General features: G+C 41.0%; 1 protein-coding gene across 1 annotated transcript; it reads left to right on the top strand.

The window, feature by feature from the left end:
• The first annotated feature begins 823 nt into the window (after positions 1-823).
• On the top strand, positions 824-22,373 carry eps15 (epidermal growth factor receptor pathway substrate 15). Its single transcript, XM_058072956.2, has 25 exons — positions 824-960; positions 3,746-3,787; positions 4,475-4,564; positions 4,644-4,691; positions 4,755-4,850; positions 4,939-5,001; positions 5,508-5,633; positions 6,340-6,399; positions 7,403-7,621; positions 7,828-7,973; positions 8,283-8,439; positions 9,069-9,151; positions 10,093-10,165; positions 11,616-11,777; positions 12,533-12,730; positions 12,958-13,353; positions 13,423-13,503; positions 13,804-13,960; positions 14,045-14,089; positions 14,164-14,561; positions 14,637-14,709; positions 14,780-14,850; positions 14,942-15,077; positions 15,874-16,079; positions 21,551-22,373. The coding sequence occupies exons 1-25, from the start codon at positions 934-936 to the stop codon at positions 21,689-21,691; spliced, it is 3,294 nt and encodes a 1,097-aa protein (XP_057928939.2). The 5' UTR covers positions 824-933; the 3' UTR covers positions 21,692-22,373.
• The last annotated feature ends 916 nt before the right edge of the window (positions 22,374-23,289 follow it).

Here is a 23,289-nt window from a genome sequence, read left to right as displayed (position 1 = left end):
AATTGAATTGTTTTCTCTTGAGCTACGCCTTCATCGGTGGTATTATTGAGAACCCTATGGCTTGGATTTTCTCTTTTCCACGTTTCGTTGACGTTTCAAGAATTCAATAACATAACATTGTACAGTTTGAGTAAAGTAGCCAAACAATGGCCTAGCTAGCTAAAACATAACTCGGTTGTCATCAACAATTCATTCAATATCAACGATTCATTTCGCATGGACAACACGTTTAATAATAATAACACATGTGACCAAAAAGGTCAAAATATTTGCATTAAAAATGTGGCTGTATAAAGCCAATGGTAAAAATAACAAAGTTACACAAAACATAATAAATGAAGTTACAATTCTGCCGACAGTTGGATTCTATTCTTTTTCCAGCAACACACAGAGAAACAACAGCAAAATTGGTGTGTTTAATCTGAACCTTTCCATCCATTCATCGTCTATCGATTTTCCAAGGTTGGGTCTTGGATTTGGAACCCAAGACAGGAAAGTTCAGATTTAAAATCCACTTCGTCCAGCCCCTCCTACCTGAACTCTAAGGTGTTTTAAGAGACATTAGTCTCTCCAATGTGTCCTAGGTCTTCCCCAAGGCCTCCTACAAGTCGGGTGTGCCCTGAACAAAACAAAAAAACAAAACTTTCAGGAATGCATATACTTACTGTAGTTTTATGAGAGCAATATGTTGAAATAATTTTGCTAGGTTTTGTTTTTTGCCTTCAAATTTAGTTTGATTGTATAAAAACACACACTTTTGACTCCATACATCTACTTCTAACAATGAGTTGCGAGTTTCGGCTCTAATGTGTGTGGACTCCCCTACGTCGGGGACTCCAGGAAGTCCAGTTCGTCCAGTTCCAGGTTTTGTGGCGGCCTGTGTGTGAGTGTGTATCAGGCAGGCAGCGTGAAGGCAGCAGCAGCAGAAGGACTATGGCCGCCTCCCTGACTCTGACTCAGGTAACACTCTTACAACTCTCATTTAACGACAGACAGAGATTCATGTCCACCGTCTTGCCCGGTTGGGGACTCTTCGACAAACAAAGAGGCCTCCTGCGGGAGAATAGAGTGTTTACGTCTGCGATGTTGCTGTTTCAGAGGGGGAAGTTGACAGTGCTTGGTTGTGACTGGGAAAAGTTTCTGCCTAATCTCTTTGGGGACTGTAAGGGCGTAGCTAGCTAGCTAGCTAGCATGCTAGCTAACTGACTGCTAGTTTGTGTGCATTGTTGGCTCGTTTTTGACTCGTTTTATTGTAATTTCGATAAGGGGTGTATCCTTACCAAGCTTGGTTGTATGTCGTTAGAAAATGTCTCAGAATTCTACTACCTTGCGTGTTTGCGGTGCGAGAGGCGTTAATGTGACATGAACATGTGTGGTTGTGGTTGGGATTAACTGTCACTTTTCTGGACAGTGAACGCCTCTGATAAGTAACATTAATGTTATTGATGTACCTTCACTTAGCGACAACCTTTTCGCTGTTACTATATGAACAATTCCTAGTTGGTGCCTTTATGACATTGGTCAAAGTGACTGTTAGCATACACAAAATGTAATAAGTTATTTATCAGCTGAAAGGCAGGTGTCACTACTAGGTTACCCTTGTCACCTGAGTCACTGTTGACTCTAACAACACAGAAGACGAGCTGAGAGTGTGAACACTTGAATGGCTTCATTGCTACAACTAAACAATCTTCAAGTGGACACGTTCCACTATTTGACTACAGCAGGGATCTCTAACTTGACTTTTTACTTTGACAAAATGAAAGGAGACGTGAGCTACTTGTACTTATTTATTCATTAGCATTGTGTCCTGGTTAGTTCATTTTGGTGCAATCATAGTGCAAACTACTAAGGTAATTCTTCATTAAGTGCTACTCTTTAATTTTTCAATACTAAAAAACAAAATAGTCATGGTGTAAACAATTATTATTGCATTTGTAGTAAGTCCCAAACAGGATTAGGGGTTTCAAGGTCTGTCTTCTTTTGGCACTATTGCTAGCCGTGATTCCAGCTCTCCAATGGCTGCCCTTTAGATATCCACGGAATAGACATGTGACTATATTGAATGTACCATTACACCCCCAGAGTTTATGCAGTTAATGAATGAGGTTGCTCATGAGCCATCTATTGGAGACCCCAAACCTTTTTCCATCGAGAAACATTTTAATTTGAGTAAAAATTTTCTGCCAAAATATAAAAACAAACAACAGCTTGTGCAATAAAGCCCAATTAACTAGTCCACTGTGCATTTGGGCTTTCATGGGCTGCATGTGGGCTTTGACGAACAACCCTTGGTATACTCTGGGCTGTTACATCGGCCATCTTTAATGAGTGTTGAATAAGTTCACATCAAGTACAATGCACACTGTGTTGCAGCCACAATTAGTTCCTGGCACACTATTGTCTACAGCAATGAAGCAGCCTTGGCCATCAAGAGATAAGTATGGGCAGTTAGTTATCGCTAGTCCAGATCCACCAGATCTTGTCCTGCGGAGTCATTTCAAAACTTTTTTTAAGCACTTTGCAAGCTGTTAAGTTGTTCCGTGCTGCACCTGCTCATTTTTAGAGAACCGCAACAATTGAGCTATATGAAAAAGGAAATGCTGACTGTCTTCCCGTCCGCCCCCGCTGTGGACAGTCAGATATACTGAAAGAGGAAAGGGGGTAGTTTAAAGAGGATATGACATAAGGGTACGTTTGCTGATTTGTTCTCATTTTCGTGAGGTCATGCTGGAGCCTAGCCCAGCTGACTTTGGGCACCCTGGGCACCTTTGGGCACCCTGGACTGGTCGCCAGCCAATCACCGGGCACATATAGACAAACAGCCATTCACACTCACATTCATACCTATGGACAATTTGGAGTCCAACAGCAATTAACCGAACATGCATGTTTTTGGAGGTTTTAGGGAACATATAGATCATGTAGGTTGCATCTCTGTGAGATAAACAAAGATAGAGGCAACTGTTAATCCACATGTCCACCAGGATTTAATAGACTATTATAGAGTGTTTGAAAGTGAAATGAAGATATATGCTAGTGTTTACTCCTGTTTGCGTCAGCATTTGTTTTTGAGCTATCTGTAAGATGGACCTTTTCAATAGCTAATAAATATGACTAATTGAAATTAGTAGGCTGTTTTTGTGAATTTAGTAGGTTTGTACTTTGTGTCGAATCGTATTTTGGGTATTATAAGATTTTATGTTGATGTACAGCAGTTGTTCCCAAACTTTTCAGAGTCGCTGGAAGTCATGGACCACCTACTCACAGTAGGGGACTTTCTGACATAATCAGCAACATGACTGCTTTTTGAACGCCATGACTTTGTACACGTTCAGAGCTGTATTTTGCTGACATTTAAGTCAAATTCTGACAATCTTGGAGCCTTTGATATTAGACTTATGGAGCAATTAATCTCTGCCAATGTTGTTGCTGCACCCTCTTTGCCTGCAGAAATAAGACCTGCAGCCTTTTTAAGCTGTTTGCATTGACAAGTGAGTGTTCTTTGTTTGCAAAACAGGTTCAACGTGGCTTTTCTTTACGCAATTATCACAATCCCTACCTCAATAGACAAACTATGGTGTTTTCTTGGTGACACCAGCGAATATAGTAAAGAACATTAGGGTATGAGATGCCTTGTCTGTGTGTAGTAAATTCAGTTTTCAGGTGGATTGAACATTTAACCAATCCTTTGAGTAGACAGTGTTGATAAAAAAAATAAATGTGACTTTTTCTTCTGCTGCAGCTCTCCAGTGGAAATCCCATTTACGACAAGTACTACCGACAGGTATGCAAATATGTCATTATTACAGTTCTAAAGTCCTGATTTCTGGAGACCAGAACATGTACAAAAAATGTGGATGTCATTTTTAGTTATCAAATGCAAAGATGGCACGCACTTTAAATTTAAGGAGCCCCAATACAAGCTTTGTAACAAAACATCTACCTTCACAAAGGTAATACTTCTTTCAATACTGTATGTTTATTATTGTGCGAGACTGCACTGCATCACAATTGGATATTTTTTCAACCAAGTAGAGTGACCACAAATATGTATATACAACTACATCTAGTGTGAATGTCTTTTATTTTTGCACAGCTCTATAGATTGTGCACGTCTACCTAATGTGGTGACAGCTTCATGGTCATGTTGCAGCTCTTATTGCTTCCCATACAGGAAGACGGTCTATGAATTAATAATGCAGCGTGCTGGTCAACATGGTTATAGTGGGCTGGCTGTGACCCTCATGAAAGGATACTAACAGACGTAGACGTAAAGAGCTTTGCTTTTACTGTCAAAATTGATTTCAATGGATTGATTTTACAGGCTTCCACCTCTCAAAGAGGTGTCCACATTTATTTATTTGGTTGTACTTTTATTTAGTTCAACCACTGCTGCTCAATCAATTGGCTAAAAAGATCCTAAGGTCCTATCCTATCCTAAGGTTTATATCTGTGACGTTTGTGTCCACAGGTTGATCCCAGGGGCAGCGGGAAGGTCGCCGCAGCAGACGCAGCTTTGTTCCTGAAGAGGTCGGGCCTTGCGGATCTTGTTCTGGGCAAGGTAAGCAAAGACTCCTGAAACCAACAGAGAAATTGGGCTATGTTGTTTGATGTTGATGGAGTCTAAATGTCCTCCATAGATCTGGGATCTGGCCGACTCAGAAGGCAAAGGTTTTCTCAACAAACAGGTATAAAATCCCAGTCTAAGTGTTTTTCCACACACTTCTTATGAACATTTGTTTGCCCTTCAGCAATTTTTCATCGCACTGCGCTTGGTGGCGTGTGCTCAGAATGGCCTGGAGGTGGCACTCAAGAGCCTTAATGTGGCTGTTCCACCCCCCAAATTTGTAAGTCTCTGCTGCTTTGCATCCATCATAATATTTGTGTTGCTGATTCTTTAAATCAAGATGAATAAAAGTTGTATTTTGTTCCAAGCATGAAACAAACAGCCCGCTGTTAGCTGGGGGGGCAGCCAATGATCTCCCCTGGGTGGTCAAGGTAAAGCATTTATACATTTTGCTTTTATATTCAGTAAATCCAATCAGAATAATGCAGCCAATCTATTTGAAATGTATCATTTTTTTAATGCGGATGTGCTTGTTGGGTTTGAAAACTTGTGTATTTTATACCAATTACAAAACAGAGCTCTGTTTGACCACATGATCAAGTAGATTGCACAATAAAACTAATGTTGTAATAGCGGTAAGGAGCAAACTGCACAGTCAGCATGAATAAATGGTAGGCATCCTTCTGTCTCGAGAGACAATGGTAATGCCCCAGGGTTGGGAGACCGCTAATGAATTCATTGTAAACAACAGTATGCTCAAGTGTATTATGGATTTTATGTTGAAGCGCATCTAGTGGTAGATAAAGCAGTTAACACTATTAGAACCCAATATAATAACTGTACACGTCTGCTTCCTTTGCCATGTCATCTTCACAATAGGACCCAATACAGAAAATGTGGAAAACTTTCCTCCTTTCTCATTTTGTTTCCCCCTCAGCCTGAAGAGAAGCTGAAGTTTGACTCCATCTTTGACAGCCTTGGTCCAGTAGGTGGCATGCTAACTGGAGACAAAGTCAAGCCCGTCCTGCTCAACTCCAAACTGCCAGTGGACATTCTTGGCCGGGTATGAGGTGCCTGCAACTCCAAGCAATGTCAAAGGAAATTTGTTTTTGAAACTAGGAAGATAAATATTTGTAATTTGCATACCACAAGAAAACAAACCGATGAGACCAAATGGTTAGCAAAGGATGTAGTGGGGTTTAGGCGTGTCACAAGATCTCGCGAGATTAAAACGTGCCGATGTTTCTCCTTTAGAGAAAAGCTGTCTGGTGAGAACAGGACAGCTAGAAGTCTACCAGACTGAGGTATGACATTGCTACTGTGAATGATAATACACGTCATATGCTAGCGGTACTCTTCGAGGCAGGATTGGAACCGCGCATTAAGTACTTTGCGTGTACTATAAACCTTGCGATCCAACCTCGTACTCGGTTTCCTTATGTCACTCGTGTGCTTGGGCGGTTGAGACTTGATCAAACTTACTTAAGATTTGTCAGATCAACACATGATCATTGCATAAGACTTCAAAACGTATTAGAAGCTGATAACTTGGTAGCTTATTTTTCAAAAATACACTACTATCTTTTCTTGATTTCTTGAAGCCAATACCGTGTATTGTCTCGTCTTTTGAGCTGAGTGTATTGTGACACCCAAATGGGGTTCATGTAGAAGTGAAAGATGGTACTTGTGATCAAGCACATACATCAAATACGGAAGTTTTGTGTTGATGCATAATTGACAACATAATTTGCTTTTTGATTTATTTCAAGGTGTGGGAGCTCAGTGACATTGACAGAGATGGCATGTTGGACAGAGATGAATTCTCCGTGGTAAGAATGTTCTCTTTTCATTCCTGATCCAATGTGGTCAATATTCTGCCTGAAAGATAATGATGTTTCCATTGACACTGTTATTTAACAATTCTGAGATCTGTTTCTAATGGTTTGCAACTGTCATGTAGCTAAATAAGGCAGGGAACATACTGCAATACTGCTGTTCTTATAGGAGCATGAAAAGTGACACAGTGATGTTTCATGTGCTATTTAAAGACGCCGTGTGCGTTGGTTATGTATTGCTTGAGGGCTGCTAACTTTCAAATGTATTTCGCCCACCCTTTCCCTGCTGTATTGTAAGCTTGGCCAACATATAACACACACGCACTTTTATTAAGGTTGTTGTCAGTTGATGATAGCGATTTGGTTAAGTTTATCTACTAATGTTAGCTATCATTGACTGTGTAACCCATCATAACCACACAAGGACTCCAAAATGTTGTTTGCATCTCTGAGACTGCTTTTGCGTGTGTGCATATGTTAACAGAGAAATCGGTGAGTGAGAGCCATGAATGCCAGTCATCTTATTCTGCTTTCAGTTTTAGAAAATTTCACTTGGAATTGTGGCAAATTTCTTGAACATATTCATAGCCAGTGGTGTTTGTCTCATAATTAATAATTTTAAAAAGTGTAATTTGAAGTCAAATATCTGACTCTTTCTCTTTTCTGTGAGTTTTAAAGAGAGAAAAACGGCAAAAAAATCTATGCACATAACAGGCTCCACCTAATTCGACTATAGAGCAATTTAAAAAAAAATGTCCAAAAAATGCCAACTATGTTCTATTTACATACCTGACCTATATACAAACCAGAGGGCTTTATAGTCTAAGTAGGTGTGTCCCATGGCGTGCATTGTTAGCTCCCTCATGCAAACTGTTTTTCCTCTCTCTAGAATGCACAGAAAAGGGAAAGACGTGGTCAATTTTCACATTAGGATTGTGAACAATTGGCAAAATGCAATTTTCAGACGTATTAAATTGCCAATCTCCTGCTCTTCCAGGCCATGTATCTGGTCTACAGAGCTCTGGAAGGAGAATCTGTTCCCATGTCCCTTCCACCTCCCCTGATTCCCCCCTCCAAGAGGAAAAAACCCTCTGTGCCTCCTGTGATGCCCTTGTTACCCTCGCCCCCTTCCGTCAAAGACAGTCGCACCTCCCATGTTGGCTCTAAGACCATGCCCCCTCCCCCTAAACCCGCCCCGATGCCAACAGCCGCCCCTGTGAGTACACTGCCACACCATCCTTTGCAGCCTCCCAAATGTTTAGCATGTTATTGTTGCTTTTAAAATGATTTCAAACTGGGTAGTGAAATGTGTATTTCAAAAGAAGCAGACCAAAGGGAATGTGAAGGTATATTATTTTTATATGTATGCATTAGTCAACATGTGGAAATGCTGTTGAAATGCATGTTTTGGCGTCTGCTCAGTGGGTGGTGTCAGCAGCGGACAAGGCCAAATATGATGAACTCTTCAGCAAGACAGACGGAGACATGGATGGACTCGTGTCCGGACCTGAAGTCAGAGATATTTTCCTCAAAACTGGTCTGCCTTCTGCTACACTTGCACGCATCTGGTGAGAGAGACTTTTATATTATTAGTATTCTTTTTAGTTATTTTCAGGTTTTTAATATCGGGTTGAGTCGTTTTAAGTAGCATGGCCTCTTTTTTTTTAAAAATGTAATTTAACAGAAATTTGTATCTGAAATCAATATATCTCTGAATGGGAAACTGACATTGCACTGTTGTGTGTCTGGATGAGGAAACACATTCTATAGATTTTCCCTAATTAGCTTTTGTCTTGCTGTGTCGGTCTGCTCTGTTTAACTGTGGGGTGTGAATCGTTAGTCTGTTGTATAACCTGCGTGCCATTGTTTCCTATCAGGGAGCTCTGTGACATTGGCGACATTGGAAAACTGACCCGAGAGCAGTTTGCCCTGGCGCTCCATCTGATCAATCAGAAGCTGACGAGAGGCCTGGACCCACCGCAAAGCCTCTTGCCGGAGATGATCCCTCCCACAGACAGACAGAACATCAAACAGGTGAGATATGCCCATTGATTACCAGATTCCCGGAAATCATTTTTGTTGTCTATTTTACATTTTCACTCACATATTTCACTAAGCAAGCAACACTTATTGTAAACATCAAAATGATCACTAAGCGGAGATATAAGATATCCCTTTCCATTGTAGTGAACTTTAGTGCTGGTGTACATTTATTATAGTGTCAAAGATCGGAGACCCGAACCCTGTCCTTTGGTGTCCTCTGTTAAATAATATTGCACGTTCGCATTAGGTGCTTCTCTAAAACCATGCATTCTTAACTGCTGCTCTTGCTTTGCATGTACGTATATGCCTTTTGGCTTGTCTTTTTCCTTTGCTCTCATTGTTTTTCTTCCGCCCTTTCTGCACTTTACATTTTTACTCTTTGCATCGTTCACATGCAAATGGAACCGGCCCCCACTCAGTGAGTTTGTACTCTCCAAATTGTTTCCCTCATGTAATGCCATCCCGTTGATTGTCTTGTGCGACGTTTCGTGAACACCATCATTGTGGTTGATTGATTGTTATGATTTAAATATTAGAATCTGCAGCTTCCGTGGCAAGGGTAGCTTGGACTCACCTGTGTTCTCCATTTCATTTGTCACTTTCTACTTCATTTGCTCCAGAACAACATGGCCAACCTGGCAGCTGACTTCTCTGCCATTAAGGAGCTGGACTCGCTTAGCAACGAGATTGTTGAACTACAAAGGTAACATTTGTTTTGTTCTCACAAAACATCAACACATAGGTCAGTTTTTGTAACCTTTGAAAAGCATCATGTCTAAGAGTATGATTTCAGGATGCAGATCATAACACTTGTGATTTTCACATATTTCTAGTATTTTGGGGAAAGTGGGAGCATGTTTCCATCTGTGCCAGACACTTACACGTTTCTAACTTCTTCTTAATGTGGCAGCAGCCTGGAGTGAGGATGAGAAGGATGGTACTGGTGACTGTATCTCTAGATTTGTCAGTGGAAAAATATTCTGACGTGAGAGCAGATGGAAGATCCAAAAATAGAGACTGTGGAGATGAAAGTTGTGCTGTGTTATTTTTTTGCTCTTGTATTGGTTCAACATAACATAAGTTTATTTGTTTATTTAATTGCTGCTGTGGTAAACCTTCAGTCTTAATGTGATTTTTATTTAGTTCCTACATGAAAAGCCAAAACCTTAAAAACATCTTTCCACGACAACATTTTTCATACAGATTTTTGATTGTATTTTATTAGTGAAAAGGGCTATGTAATGATGCGCTACATGAGGCATAGAGACAGCAAGAGAAGGATGTAAGATGCTTCGGCAACGCTCAGAAGAGCTCTCCTCCCTCACATCCTCCTCCCTTCACACGTCAGCCATCTGCTTATTACTTCTTCTCTCCCACGTAGTCGACAGATCGAGCACACACTGACTTCTCCCAGTCTTCATCCTCGGTATTCCGAGCCTCGGCCTAATTTGCTTTACCATCATACACACTCATAGCCGTGGCTTTGATTTGAGTGGCCATGGTTGTCAAGGGAGAGCAGGTGGAAGCGGCTGCTCAGGCACAGCAGGGTGTTGGGGCTTCAACAGAGAGCTGGCTGTGGTCTGGTGGTCTTGGGAATTTACCCTCTTTGTCCTTAGTGGCTAATCTGTTGTGCTGGACCCCCAGGGAGAAAACCACAGTGGAAGAGGAGATCAAGGAGAAGGAGGAGGCTATCAGTGAGCGCAACAGTGAGGTCCAGGTACGATGGCATTTGCTGTTTTTATTAAATCTAGATTTTTGTTTTTTTGGTGTACTTATTTCTGCTGTGTTCAATACAGAAAAGGCTTAAATGGCTGCTTTGTTTGAAGTAAAAACACTGAAATAGAATAAGAGTTACCTGAGATGCTTTGTGAAGAACATCAATAGTGCTATGGAGGCTGGTGGTCTTGTGATGCGTCTACATGGTCTGAGCCTCATGAATGGCCACTATTTTGGGAGATGACCGTCTCGAGAGCCAGTTCATCATCTCACTCAGGGATGTGAGGCTTTCTCAATCCAACACATCTAAGAAATTTGTTCATGTTTATGCCAGAGATCTATCACACATCGGGTTGGGTTCTGAGATGTATTCATAATAGGATCCTGATGTGATATTTACATTTTGCCCAGCAGAGGGCGCCTCAGACGTTGGTAACCATACCATAGCCTCCTCTTCACAATGATACATAAAATATATATAAACATAAGATAATTTCATCAGGAATTATGTGCCAAGCGCATAAACAGTGTGTGAACTAGTCTTCAAAATGACATGCATTGCCATTGTGAACTGTGGGATAATTCCGAAGTACAGTGCGAGCAAGCGTTGGAGCAAAAGCCTGCCCCACAAAAAGAGGGCATTATTTAAAAAAAAAACAGTAAATAAATTGTAAAAAATGCACTACAACAATATGAAGACACCGTATTCAATACAGGAGGTGAAAAAAATGCTTTGCAACTCATGTGGAACGGATGAGGGATAGGATTAAGTTAGCTTTGCTTCTTCTTTTTCTTCTTCTTTTTGGACATGCCTAACTGTGAATTTTGTTATGTTACATGCTCTGGTGTTATTTGTGTGCATGTTCAAGATGAGATAAACCACTACCATAATTCCGAGACAGAGGTTTCTCTCCTCCAACCTCAGACAGGATTGTTTTCAGTGCTGAAAAAAGTAAAGGGAGAATAAATATGTCAACATTCAAGCACATACACAATACAGGAAATATGCTTGCCAGTGTTATTATGCACGGCACAATTAACGAAATATACTTTGGTGTCATGAGCACTTTTAAAAACACATGGATTTAGCCGCATAGTGGAGTTAATATCGTACAGCTAAAGTTCAGTTGCTGGTCTGTTTTAATTTTAGAAAGTCAATGTGAAAGTCTCTGTTGCCACTTCCACTTCGCAAATTAGTCACTTTAAATGTCAAATCAAGTTTAACTGCAAATATGAACACTTTGCTTCTCTGTGTGTACTGGCAGTATTGTCGAGAGAACCAGTAGTCCCTTTTCTTATCTGGTCTATTACAGCACCATATATACAGTAAACGTACTGTATTTTACAAACTTTATTCTTTCTTTTTCTCTGACAAATTTAATTTGCTTATATATTTAATTTACAAATAATATATAATAATAATAATATATTTTTTGTCTTGATACCCACAGGACCTGCAGGATGAGGTGGCCAAAGAGAGCGAGGAGTTGCAGAAGCTCCAGACTCAGCGTCAGAAGATTCAGGATGCCCTGGAGGACCTGGACCAACAGAAGGGCTCTCTGGAGGAGCAACTGGCTCACCTCCGCAAGCAGACCAGCCAAGAGACCCAACTGGTGGGTCTGGCAGAACGCTCTCGTCACCTCCCTGAAAACATAGTAGGCTAAGTAGTATCATAGATATTATTATATCGGCAAATAGCATATTTTAGTTTCTGCACTTTTTTGACCACCAACAAAATTCCAACATCATAGGATATACATTATATTAAAGTGACTTACTTCAGCAATAACATATTCAACATCATTGTTGGGTTGTTAGCCTGTATTTTAAAAGCGGTGAACACCAGTACTGCATTGATGTAAATATAAGGGCATGTGCACACCCCCACACCGGTGTTAGAAAACATTCCATCCTGAAATTAAAAAAAAACTGTCCACATAAAAACAAATTCACCATCTGTCATGTGCATTCTGTCCGAGCCTGAAAAAGCATCCACTGCTGATTGGTGGACTATAACGCATCTGTTCATCAATGTAGTGATATATTACATGCACAATGACATGTACATTATCTTTAAACCCATCACACACTTACATGGGTCCAGGAAACATCAATAATGTTTTTTTAATGTTTTTTGTTTTTAATTGCCAATGCCCACACTGCAAATACCAAATGTTGGCAGCTCAGACATGGGATAATGCGTGTTGACATGTCTTATGTTTGGGTTCTAGTGATTGTCCATCAGCTAAGACATACATCTTTTCGCCCATTTCATCAATATTAAAAATATTTCTTATAAAGATACAGTTTATCTTTTTATGTTTAAAATTGTTCTTGAAAAAGGGCTTATATTCTTGGACTTTCTCAGATTTCATCGCTGCAGTCGGAGCACGAGGAGCAGGAACAGAGGATATGTCAGTATGAGGAGGAGTTAGTCCAAGCTAGAGAGGAGCTCCTCGCTCTGCAGGAGGAGAGCAGAAGACTACAGGAGAAGGTGCAAGCTGCCCAGGAGCAACTTACACCTTTGCAGGAATCTGTGCGGGACTCTTTCACACAAGTTTCACAGGTCAGATTGAAACAAAATGTTATTAATTTTGCTTTTCATATACCAGAGATGTCCAAAGTGTGGCTCAGGGGCCATTTGTATCCCATGACTTCTTTATCATTGGCTTACAGCATGTTGTAGAAATAAATATAAACACATAAAAATGGGACACAAAGCTTTGGCTTTAAATACATAAATACATTTCTCCCCTCTGTGGAAAAAAGTATATACCATCCTCTGCTGTTTAGGTCCAACAGAAACTGAACGACCTTCAGGTGGAGGAGAGGTCCGTGTCCGCTCAGCTGAGTTGGAAGAGAGCTCTGGAAGACAACTCCCCAGTCATGGTCAATGGATCATCAGGACCCACGCCAGAGCTGCGTCACGGGGATCCTTTTCAGCAGGACCTCTTCCAGGAGGATCAACCTAAAGAGCTAAAGGAAGAAGAATCAACTTCTGGCTCACCCAATCGGAAAGAACTCTCAGAACTCTCAGTGAATGAAGAAAAACACGAAGAGAAAGAGGGCAAGCGCCCCAAGACACCAGAAGAGGAAAAACTGAAACCTGATGCCTTGGATGATCTCTATACTAGTCTAGCCTCATCTGAGATGTACACCCTCACCAAGTCACAAGAAAAAGCTGTTAACGTATGAAACCTTGTTCCGTCAGCAAGACATCGAAATGTCATAGTAACACATCTTCTTTGACATCTCCAGGAACACAGCAATCCTTCACCTGACATCTCCTCAGAAGTCCAAGATGATGTGGTGCCGTCATCTAAAGCCAACCCATCAAAGGTAAATGAAGAAGATGACTGATTTATTTAGTCTTAATTGTAAGATATAGCATCAAGTGGCATTTTATGAAGCTAATATTTCCATCAATAAGATTTTATATATTGTAGACTTTATGTTGTGCAATTTATTCAAGTTTGCTGCCTTTCTAGACAGCCGTAGAAGTATGAACATAAATGGACAGTACCAGCAAATCGAGATGGACCTTTTCGGACAAAAAAAAAGTTCTGTTAAATATTGTAGTACTATACAACAAAGACTGGTGGAAAACAAGGTACATTAGTCATTGTCACTGGGAAATAGGTCGCATCACCAGAGCCAGAGGTCGAACAGAAAGCTGGCGAATCCCCAGAAATCAGCACATCATCATTCCCAACACAAGTTGGTCCTCCTCGTTCCGTGCCAGCACCACCCAGCCCACCTGAGATGGACTTCTTCCATTCAGACCCGTTCACAGATGGTGAGCCCCATTAAATCCTTGACGTGTGGCTAATCTGTATGTTGGCGGTGGTGCAGGTTTGATAATGTCATATTTGTTTTGTAGATGATCCATTCAAAGATGATCTGTTTGGAAAGCCAGATACTGCAGGTGAGCCCTCAAAGTTGATGAGCAGGAACACTAGTCCAGTGGAACAAATCATAATAATGATTTTGCTGAATCAGATCCATTCGGAGGAGATCCTTTTAAAGGATCAGACCCCTTCGCTGCTGATGATTTCTTCACACAAACCACCAGCAGCCACTTGCCCCCAGAAGACCTCTTTTCTAGCTCTACTGACCCATTTGGTACAACTACTGGTGTGCCAGAGCCGGACCTATTTGCGGCCAAGCACAAGGATCCTGCCCGAGCACCGACGGTAGAACCGGACCCTTTCACTTCGCAACCCACAAATGCAACTCTGCCAGCCACAGACCCATTCAACTCAGAAGGCAACACTACAGCTGAATCGGACCCGTTCGCCCACAAGACGAACTCTGCCAGTGAGGCGGATCCATTTGGATCTCAGTATGGAGGGTCAGATCCATTTAACTGTTCGCCGCCCACTACTGGGCTGGTATTGGTGAGTCCACTCTGAGACTTGCAGGATGTACAGTATGAGTTTAGTTGACATTTGTGACATATTTACTCTTCTTAGAAGGACACCACAGCAGCAGGCAATGACCCTTTTGCTCCAGGTGGTACCACAGTGAATGCCAACTCAGACCCTGGTAGGACCAATACCAAAATACCCAATACAGTAAAGTATCAATAATGTGATTGTATCCCTCTATATTTTAGATCCATTTGCTGCTGTGTTTGGGAATGATTCATTTGGAGGAGGCTTTGCAGACTTCAGTGACCTTGCTAAGGTATTAACCGCCCCCATCCTCGGTCATCTCTGTGTGGAGTTTGACAATGAAACATTTTGAATCATGTCACCTGTGTGTTTTAATGTACCAGTCAAATGGCCCTGATCAATTTGGCATCAACAATAAGAACTTGTACCAGGACGACAGCCAGTCCGCTAGTTCTGACGTTCCCCCAGCACTGCCTCCCAAAACGGGTACACCAACGAGACCACCCCCTCCACCTCCAGGTCAGAACCAAGTTTTTTTGAATGGAGATATACAATATCTCACAAAAGTGAGTACACCCCTCACATTTCTGCAAATATTTTGTGTTTTAACATAACTCTGTAGAAATGACTCAAAAGTAATGTCATGTAGTCTTGTACAGCTTTGATAGGAGTGTAAATTTGCTGTCCCGTCAAAATAACATGACACAGAACAATTCATCTCGAAACCACATGAAAAATTAAAAAAATGTTTCAGTTTGTGGAAAAAGTTGTCCATCGTCATTCATGAAAAGTTATAAACCATTCCAAAATTATATTTAAAAAATGACAGTATGTTTATCCAATACAATATGTTCTTTTTGTAGTTTTCGTAAAAGTAATGTTAAAATGTCGTCTCGTTTTGGGAACCGAATATCGTTTACCGCCTCATTTCATGAGTTTCATGACACCCCTAATATACAAATGTATTTACACATAAATGCATACATGTGTATACACACTCTGGATCAGAATTTTAAGGCCAATTGAACCACTTAAAACACCAAAAAAAAAGGTTCTTGTTAATGACCTCAAAATTGGTTTGGGCATGCTAGATGCCAGTGTTTTGTTTTGAAAATGTTTTTACAAGTAACTAGAGTAAACACAATAACGCTTTTTAGGAAAACATATTTTATTGCATTTAGAATTTGCTAGTATTGTTGTTAATATCACAAACTAAAACTCTGACAAAGTTAAAGGTCAGCTTTTCTTTCATATTTTAGACAAATAGTTGAACAGTTTTTCTGTGCAATTGACCTTTCTCATGGCTTCCGTGCAGGTAAGAGATCCTCCCTCTCCAGAACAGAGTCTTCGGACTCCTTCCATCGACGAGGGCACTTCCTCCCACAGACCTCTGGAGAGTTCTCCTCCTCTTCCTCCTCCTCCTCCCTGCCTGCCAAGGATCCCGTAGCCGACCCCTTCGCCCCTTCTTCCCCTCCTCGTCAGCAAATACAGGAAGCTGACCGATTTGCCACCTTTGACAAAGTGAGCATCGCCCTCTCTCGCTCTCCCTCACCTCCACCTGAGTTTGAGTAGACACACACCCTTCTCTCCTCTCCTGTCCTTTTAACTCCTCTTTTGTCTTGTTTTTCTTTCTGCTCTTTCCCCAATGCCTCCATCCACTGCTTGTCCGCAATAAGAAAACTAATATTTAATGACAATTTTATCGCTCATCACACTATTACAGAGTACATAATTGAATTAAATGTCACCTTTTTAATTCTCCTTATGTTTTGAGGTCCATGTCATATTTCCGTCAAGTGCAGTGAGGGGGTATTAATGGAGTTTTACAGTCAGGTCTTTTTGTAATGGTGCATATCTTTTTCAGCGTAGGATGTATGGCTTCCTTATCAGCAGTCCCTCTTAGATTGCATGATATACCTGCATGCACCCATTGACCCTTGACCTAGTGCTCTCGCTGTCTATCTTTGTGTGTGCATGCGTGTATATATCTGTATATATATAATTATATATATTATATATTTCACACACACACCAAAATTTTAAGACCAGTTTTTTTCAATTTTATATTTTGCACTGTTTGATCTTTAGGAGGGGCTAGGCAGAGCTTCAGAATGCAAATAGAAGACTTGGGGCAGTTAGAAGTTTATTGCAAATAGGTCAAAGATCACGGCCTTTAAAATCCAAACTCTGTAAATATTCTATGCTATTTTCTGCCAAGTATTTACACTGTCATGGTTTCTTGATGGCACAGTGGCAAAGGCAAAAAAAAGGTTTCTCTCTTTGAACGCGGTCAAATGATTGCACTGCATAAGCAAAGCCTCTTCAAAGTCATGTGGTAGATCCAAAAAATGTCACTATCCTTGAGCTGGAGGATCCGCTGTCCGACAAGACGATCCTCAACCCAAATTAAGATTGTCACTATTTCGGAGTGTAGTCCAATAACCAACAGACAACATCTGCAGAAGGCCTTCAAAGGCCTCGTCTCCTTCAATGCCACAAAATTGCTCATTCGGAATTTGCAGAAGAATGGCAAACATGGGACAAGGTGGAAGAAAGTTTTAGTCAAAGAGAAGAAATGTTACCTTGGCAGTCCTGATGGCTTCCAACATTACCACCATGATGAGAAGATTGCACCTAAGACGACACACTGGAGGGGGGTGTTATCATAATCTGGTGTCCTTTTCCATCAGGGAAACAATGATGCTTCAGATTGTGCAGGGGCGTCAAATGGTGGCTTACAATGTGGAGATGTTTTCAGGGGGCTTCCCTTATGACTGAAGCCCCCTCGTCTGTGTGGGGATGATTCCTGACAAATGACTTCTTCCAAAGGAATAATGTCATTTTTTTTGGACCGTCCTGTCCATCACTTATCTTAATCAAATTCAGAACATTTGGGAAAGGATGGCAAGTCCTTGCAAAAGGACATCAGTTCCAGACAGTGGATGCCCTCTGAGAAGCCATCTTCACAATCTGAAGTATCTTTCCCACTAGCCTTCTGGAAACAAACCAATTTTTGAAGGGGGGGGGGTTGTTTTGTTTTGTTTTTTTAGCTATGGTCTTAATCTTAAACTTTTGATCAGCTGATGAACTGCCTATTTCGTCTGAATGCTTGTTTACAATAAATTAAAAATAGTCTCGCTGGCATTTCTTCTTTTTGCATTTTCAATCTCTACTTGGAACCTTTTTCAACTGGTCTTGAAATTTTGATCAGGAGTGTCTATACACGTGTGTATTAGGGGTGTCACGGTACACTCAGCTCACAAGATGACATGATCTACAATACTGGGTTCACGAGACGATATTAACTAAGTTCTAAAAGTTAAAATAATGACCACATTTGTAGATGGTACTGCTTATCGTTTATTTATTAAACGCATTGCATTAGATTAGTTTTATGTCGACGGTAAAAGAATTACAGTTCCCATTTTGCTTCGACAGCGGAACCAGAAAGTAGAGAATTTCCAAAAGAGACTGTATTATCATGTTTGGATAGAAGTCATATGCAGCAATTTTGTTTTGATCTGAAAAACCTTAAGTAAGTTTGATCAAGTGTGGAATTACTACAGTTTCATCACGAGCGAGTGACAGAGGGAACACCTACATACGTTCGATTGCACTGGTTCCAAAACTGCAAAAAAAAGTTACGTTTCCATTTACCTCCTATGACCAAATGCATGGACATCTCATTTCTGTTGCTTGTCCAACAAAGCTAAAAAAATTTGCTCAACATGGGCCTGATGCTCATTTACAAGACAAAAAAGATCATCTGTGGCGACTCCGTAATCAGGAAAAAGCCGAAAGAAACAAACAACGTCACAGTAGTGGGTGTGAAGACCCAATCCCACAGGTCTGAAAGGGACATAAACTTCTATTATGAGTATGATTGATATTGTTCAGATTATGCGGTTGCCTGGTCACGCACACCCGGAAGTTACACTCAGACACAGCAGGATGTAGCTGATGACTCAGACATTGTCTGAGTCATACCACTGAGGATAGCACAATGTGTGTGGGGTGAAGTGGTATGACAATAAACCTGTACTGATGTCTGTTGTTCAGATTGGAGATCCAAAAGACATCTGCTAAACATGATAATACAGTTCTAGGATCAGGCTTTAGCCAACAGCTGGCTACTGTACCGCATTACATTAAATGTAGTCCACCAAAGAAGACTATCATGTCACATATAATATTTTTTTATTTACAGCACTTAAACAAGTCATACTGTCTATGTCAACAGTCAAAGGAGCAAAACTGTGTGCTTGTTTTGCTTTTGCACTGTTGTCTTCAGCGGCAAAATAGTTTTGCGGTTACGCAGTTCCGATTTTTTTGCGTGAAATTTAAATCTAAACATCACTGCAAACAGCAAGGAGATATTAAAAGTGAATACCAAATAAGAGCTAAGGTCTTAGGTGGCTATACAATTAATGAGAAATATGAAATTTTCCATGTATACATATATGCAGTATGTATACACACACACACACACGTATATGTGTGTTTGTGTGTGCATGTGTGTCCCCATACCAATTAGTTATGTAAATAAAATGTTAAAATCAAGGGCATCACCTTTTGATTTCTATTTGCATCAAATCTGTCTGCAACTGCATGAACGTCACAACCAATCCTCCAATTAAAAATCCTTGCAATGCGATCATTCCCTATGCACTACTTTGTTTCTAGATTGACCTGCAGCGAGCAAGCACCATATTTCTTAAATATACGTAGGCCTCCGCTCTAATATAGATGCCATGTGACCTGAATGAATGAGAATATTCACCAATACCCATGTCCTAGTACTGCCAAAAAAACCAAACTTGTCCAAATGTACCTTTAGTGGTATCAGGCATTAAAATGAACAGCAAACTGAAGAAACAAAGCTCTAGTACATTTACATGTACAGTATGTAATATTTCTGTTTTGTTTGAAAACATTGCTGATGTTCCCAAATACCACTAGATGGAGCCCATATACCAACCGTGGTGTTAGTACCACTCTTTGAGAATCAATGCTTGCTATAAGGGCTGCATGGTGGTCGAGTGGTTAGCGCCCAGACCTCACAGCTAGGAGACCAGGGTACGATTCCACCCTCGGCCATCTCTGTGGGGAGTTTGCATGTTCTCCCCGTGCATGCGTGGGTTTTCTCCAGGTACTCCGGTTTCCTCCCACATTCCAAAAACATGCTAGGTTGATTGGCGACTCCAGATTGTCCAAATGTGAATGTGAGTGTGAATGGTTGTTTGTTTATATGTGCCCTGTGATTGGGTGGCCAGTCCAGGGTGTACCCCGCCTCTCGCCCAAAGACAGCTGGGATAGGCTCCAGCACCCCCGCGACCCTTGTGAGGAAAAAGCGCTAGAAAATTAATGAATGCTTGCTATAAACCATGATGAACATCATTCAGCCAGGGCAAACCCTCATAGATGTAGAGTTCTGCTTCGTCTGCTCTGTTGAGGCAGGTGTCAACTGTAATATGATGTGCTGAAACTAAAACGGGGAACCGTTAGTTTCGCCTTTAGTAGCACTGCATTATTTATTGTATCCAGGAATAGAAGGACAAACGAATAGAAAGTGCGGCTCTTACCTATCGCTTTTGCATTGTACGAAGAATTTCAGAAGAAAGCTGGCATGTGTGAGGAATTTAGGGTTACACTATTTTAGATTTAAACATATTCATTGTTAATCTGTCATTATACGCTGAAAATCTGAGAACACAACTCCTGAGCCGCTGCATACAAAAGGGTGAAAAGTTGTGACAAACATGCACCCCTACTGTGTTGCCTGTGCTACTACCATTCTGACAAATACGCCACACGGTGGTGCTGTTGTTAAACCCCAAACTGTGACTTGATTAGTCAGATTGACTTGAAATTTCTCACACGGATACCCAAAACCAATTCACTGCACCTTTATTGTGTTTAGCCCAGTGCTTCTCAAGTAATGGGGCGGGGCACGGTGAACTGTCAGGGGAGGCGTGAGAGGTAGGATGTACTTTCATGTTACTGCTAACATGTTCAAATCTATCCTACTCAACATGCAATTTGACACGGCGGACAAGTGGTTAGCGCGCAGACCTCACAGCTAGGAGACCAGGGTTCAATTCCACCCTCGGCCATCTCTGTGTGGAGTTTGCATGTTCCCCCCGTGCATGCGTGGGTTTTCTCTGGTTTCCTCCCACATTCCAAAAACATGCTAGGTTAATTGGCCACTCCAAATTGTCCATAGGTATGAATGTGAGTGTGAATGGTTGTTTGTCTATATGTGCCCTGTGATTGGCTGGTGACCGGTTCAGGGTGTACCCCGCCTCTCGCCCGAAGACAGCTGGGATAGGCTCCAGCACCCCCCGCGACCCTCGTGGGGAAAAGCGGTAGAAAATGAATGAATGAATGAACATGCAATTTGACTCTTGAATACACTTGTACGATGTACAGGTTTTGGGGGGCAAGACAGAAAATGGACAACCACTGGTTTTGTATTTAGAATTTTATGAAAAACATGTTTGTCAAGGGACTTGGCTGCAAATTTCCCATAAGTTAAATTTTTTTTCATGATTGTAAAACTTAAAACATCTGTATTACATGCACAACAAATGACACTCTGGGTGTCCAAATTTTTCCCATGACAATGTATGTACTATGAAAAAATAAGTAGCTATATTTCATATTCTATACTGTATAGTGATTATTATTACAGTTAACTGGTATTGGCACTGTGCATGTGAACCCGTTTGTTTATGACTATTAGCTGCTGACATACACTCATATCATGTACACTATTCCATTCCATTTTTTCCTTTCATTCCTTTCTCGTCACTGATCACATGCCCGCAGACAATATTTTCATCTTTGATCCATTTAAATGGATTTGCATGACTTCAGCTGTGTTTTTATTCACTCGTGGTGTTGAGTACGCACTTCTCATGACGAGAGTACATGTTAGCTTTAACAATCTTTAAGAAACAATCACTTATATGTGTGTGTGTGTGTGTGTGCAGTACCCAACGGAGGAAGACATGATCGAGTGGGTAAAGCGCGAGAGCGAAAGAGAGGAAAAGGAGCGTCTAGCCAGGCTCACCCAGCAGGAACAGGAAGACCTGGAGTTGGCCATTGCTCTCAGCAAGTCTGAACTCTCCTGAGGGGCGTGGGGGGCTTCCAGAAAACCCCCGGCACAGCCACAGGTGGCCTGTTTTAAGCACCAAAGCGAAAGTGGGGACCTAAAACCAATGTTGCCCTCAAGACTGGCATGGCGGTGTCTTTTACATCCATTTAGGGGAACCGTGATGGAGCAGATGAACAGGGAAACACAGCTTGTCAAGTTCTCCAGAATGTAACTTATTATTAAACCTCAACTCATACGCTAGAGCTTTATCCACTAACTCGCTACAGTCAGTCACTAATCACTCTTAGTATTCTCAAATGTGCAGAAGCGGGTGTCTCAAAGTGGAATATCTGGAATGTAGCAGCCATCATGACTGAATGGGATTTTATTTCATTATTTTCCAAACAAGATGACAAATAGAGCTTGGCGTGTTCTCTTGACAGGTGAAGTGCATGCCGGGTTCTTACTTTAAAGGAGAATAAATAGACCGCCATGGTTTATCTTAGCATTGTGTAGGAGGGAAACGTAAACTATCCATGAACTGCAGTAGCATAAAGATTCTATATATTTTCAGATATAAATTAAGATGTAACATAAGTGTGACCCCCACTCCCCATGCCATCTTTTTTTTTTAACATGAATGCATTTTAAATGATCAGTTAAGGTCTGTTTATAGCGACTTTTGGGTACTACTCGTTTAAGCTCCTCAGTATGTAAGATGTACGCCGATGTGATGGGTTTAATGTGCGATAAATATGTAGTAAAAGCTAAAGCATACACAAATGCATGCGCTCAAGGTGATATAATAGATGCCGTACCTCAATCAATGTGTCATCCATCCATTTAATCGCTTCGCAATTCACCATTGAGCCGTCACTAGGCACTGAGAGCAGAGAGCTCCACCCTCACAAGTATTCTGTATAGACAAAGTAACGCCCCTCAAATGAATGCCTTACTTCAAATAAATCATTTATACTCTGTAGAAACAGCTACAACCACAATGACAAACATATTGTTAAACCAATACCTCCCTGACAGTGTTGACACTTAGCAATATGACTTCTAGATGTTCTAGATATAAAGTCAATGATGTGTTCAATGGAGTGAAATTGTTTTCTAATTATAGAATATCCCACCTTTCCAAAATGCCCTGTCTCGTCTGCCTTTCCCTCATTTCCATTCATTTGTACAGACTGTTCCCAACCAGCAACCACCATTTCTACGTACGGGTGTGCGAATAAAATGCATTTTATCTTTTTTCTGATCAATATGTAATGCACTAAAATGAAGAATAAATATTTGAAAGCTTATACATCATTTTATTGCACTATGGGCACATTTTCATACGTAGCTATGATTGACACGCACTGTAAGGTAGTACTTAACAATCTGTGGTTAGTTTGTCTGGTTACAGGTTGGACCATTTTAGTCAGTTGTTGCCACGCTGTCTATCACTAATCGGCACAGTGGCCGAGAACTGCAAAACTGAGCGTTTGGGGCCATCCCAAACTTCTTTCAGTCCTCACTTCTAAATGTGCAAACCTCATTATCTGAAACTTTGGCATCATTTAACACGAGAATACTACATTTATAGGTCAGAAAAGTGAGAAAAGCATAATAGGTCCCCTTTAAAGC

The sequence above is a fragment of the Doryrhamphus excisus genome, linkage group LG4 (genome assembly GCF_037039965.1).
Source record: "Doryrhamphus excisus strain RoL-2023G ecotype Guam linkage group LG4, RoL_Dexc_Guam_v1.1, whole genome shotgun sequence".
Taxonomy (NCBI): Eukaryota; Metazoa; Chordata; class Actinopteri; order Syngnathiformes; family Syngnathidae; genus Doryrhamphus; species Doryrhamphus excisus.
Note: the sequence above shows the minus strand (reverse complement) of the source record. Positions and strands in the feature narration are given on the sequence as shown.

Coding starts and splice junctions, on each gene's coding strand:
- eps15 (XM_058072956.2), top strand. CDS start 934: ATGGCCGCCTCCCTGACTCTGACTCAG. Junction 7,622..7,827: donor CGATGCCAACAGCCGCCCCT/GTGAGTACACTG, acceptor GCGTCTGCTCAG/TGGGTGGTGTCAGCAGCGGA. Junction 13,354..13,422: donor CACAAGAAAAAGCTGTTAAC/GTATGAAACCTT, acceptor TGACATCTCCAG/GAACACAGCAATCCTTCACC.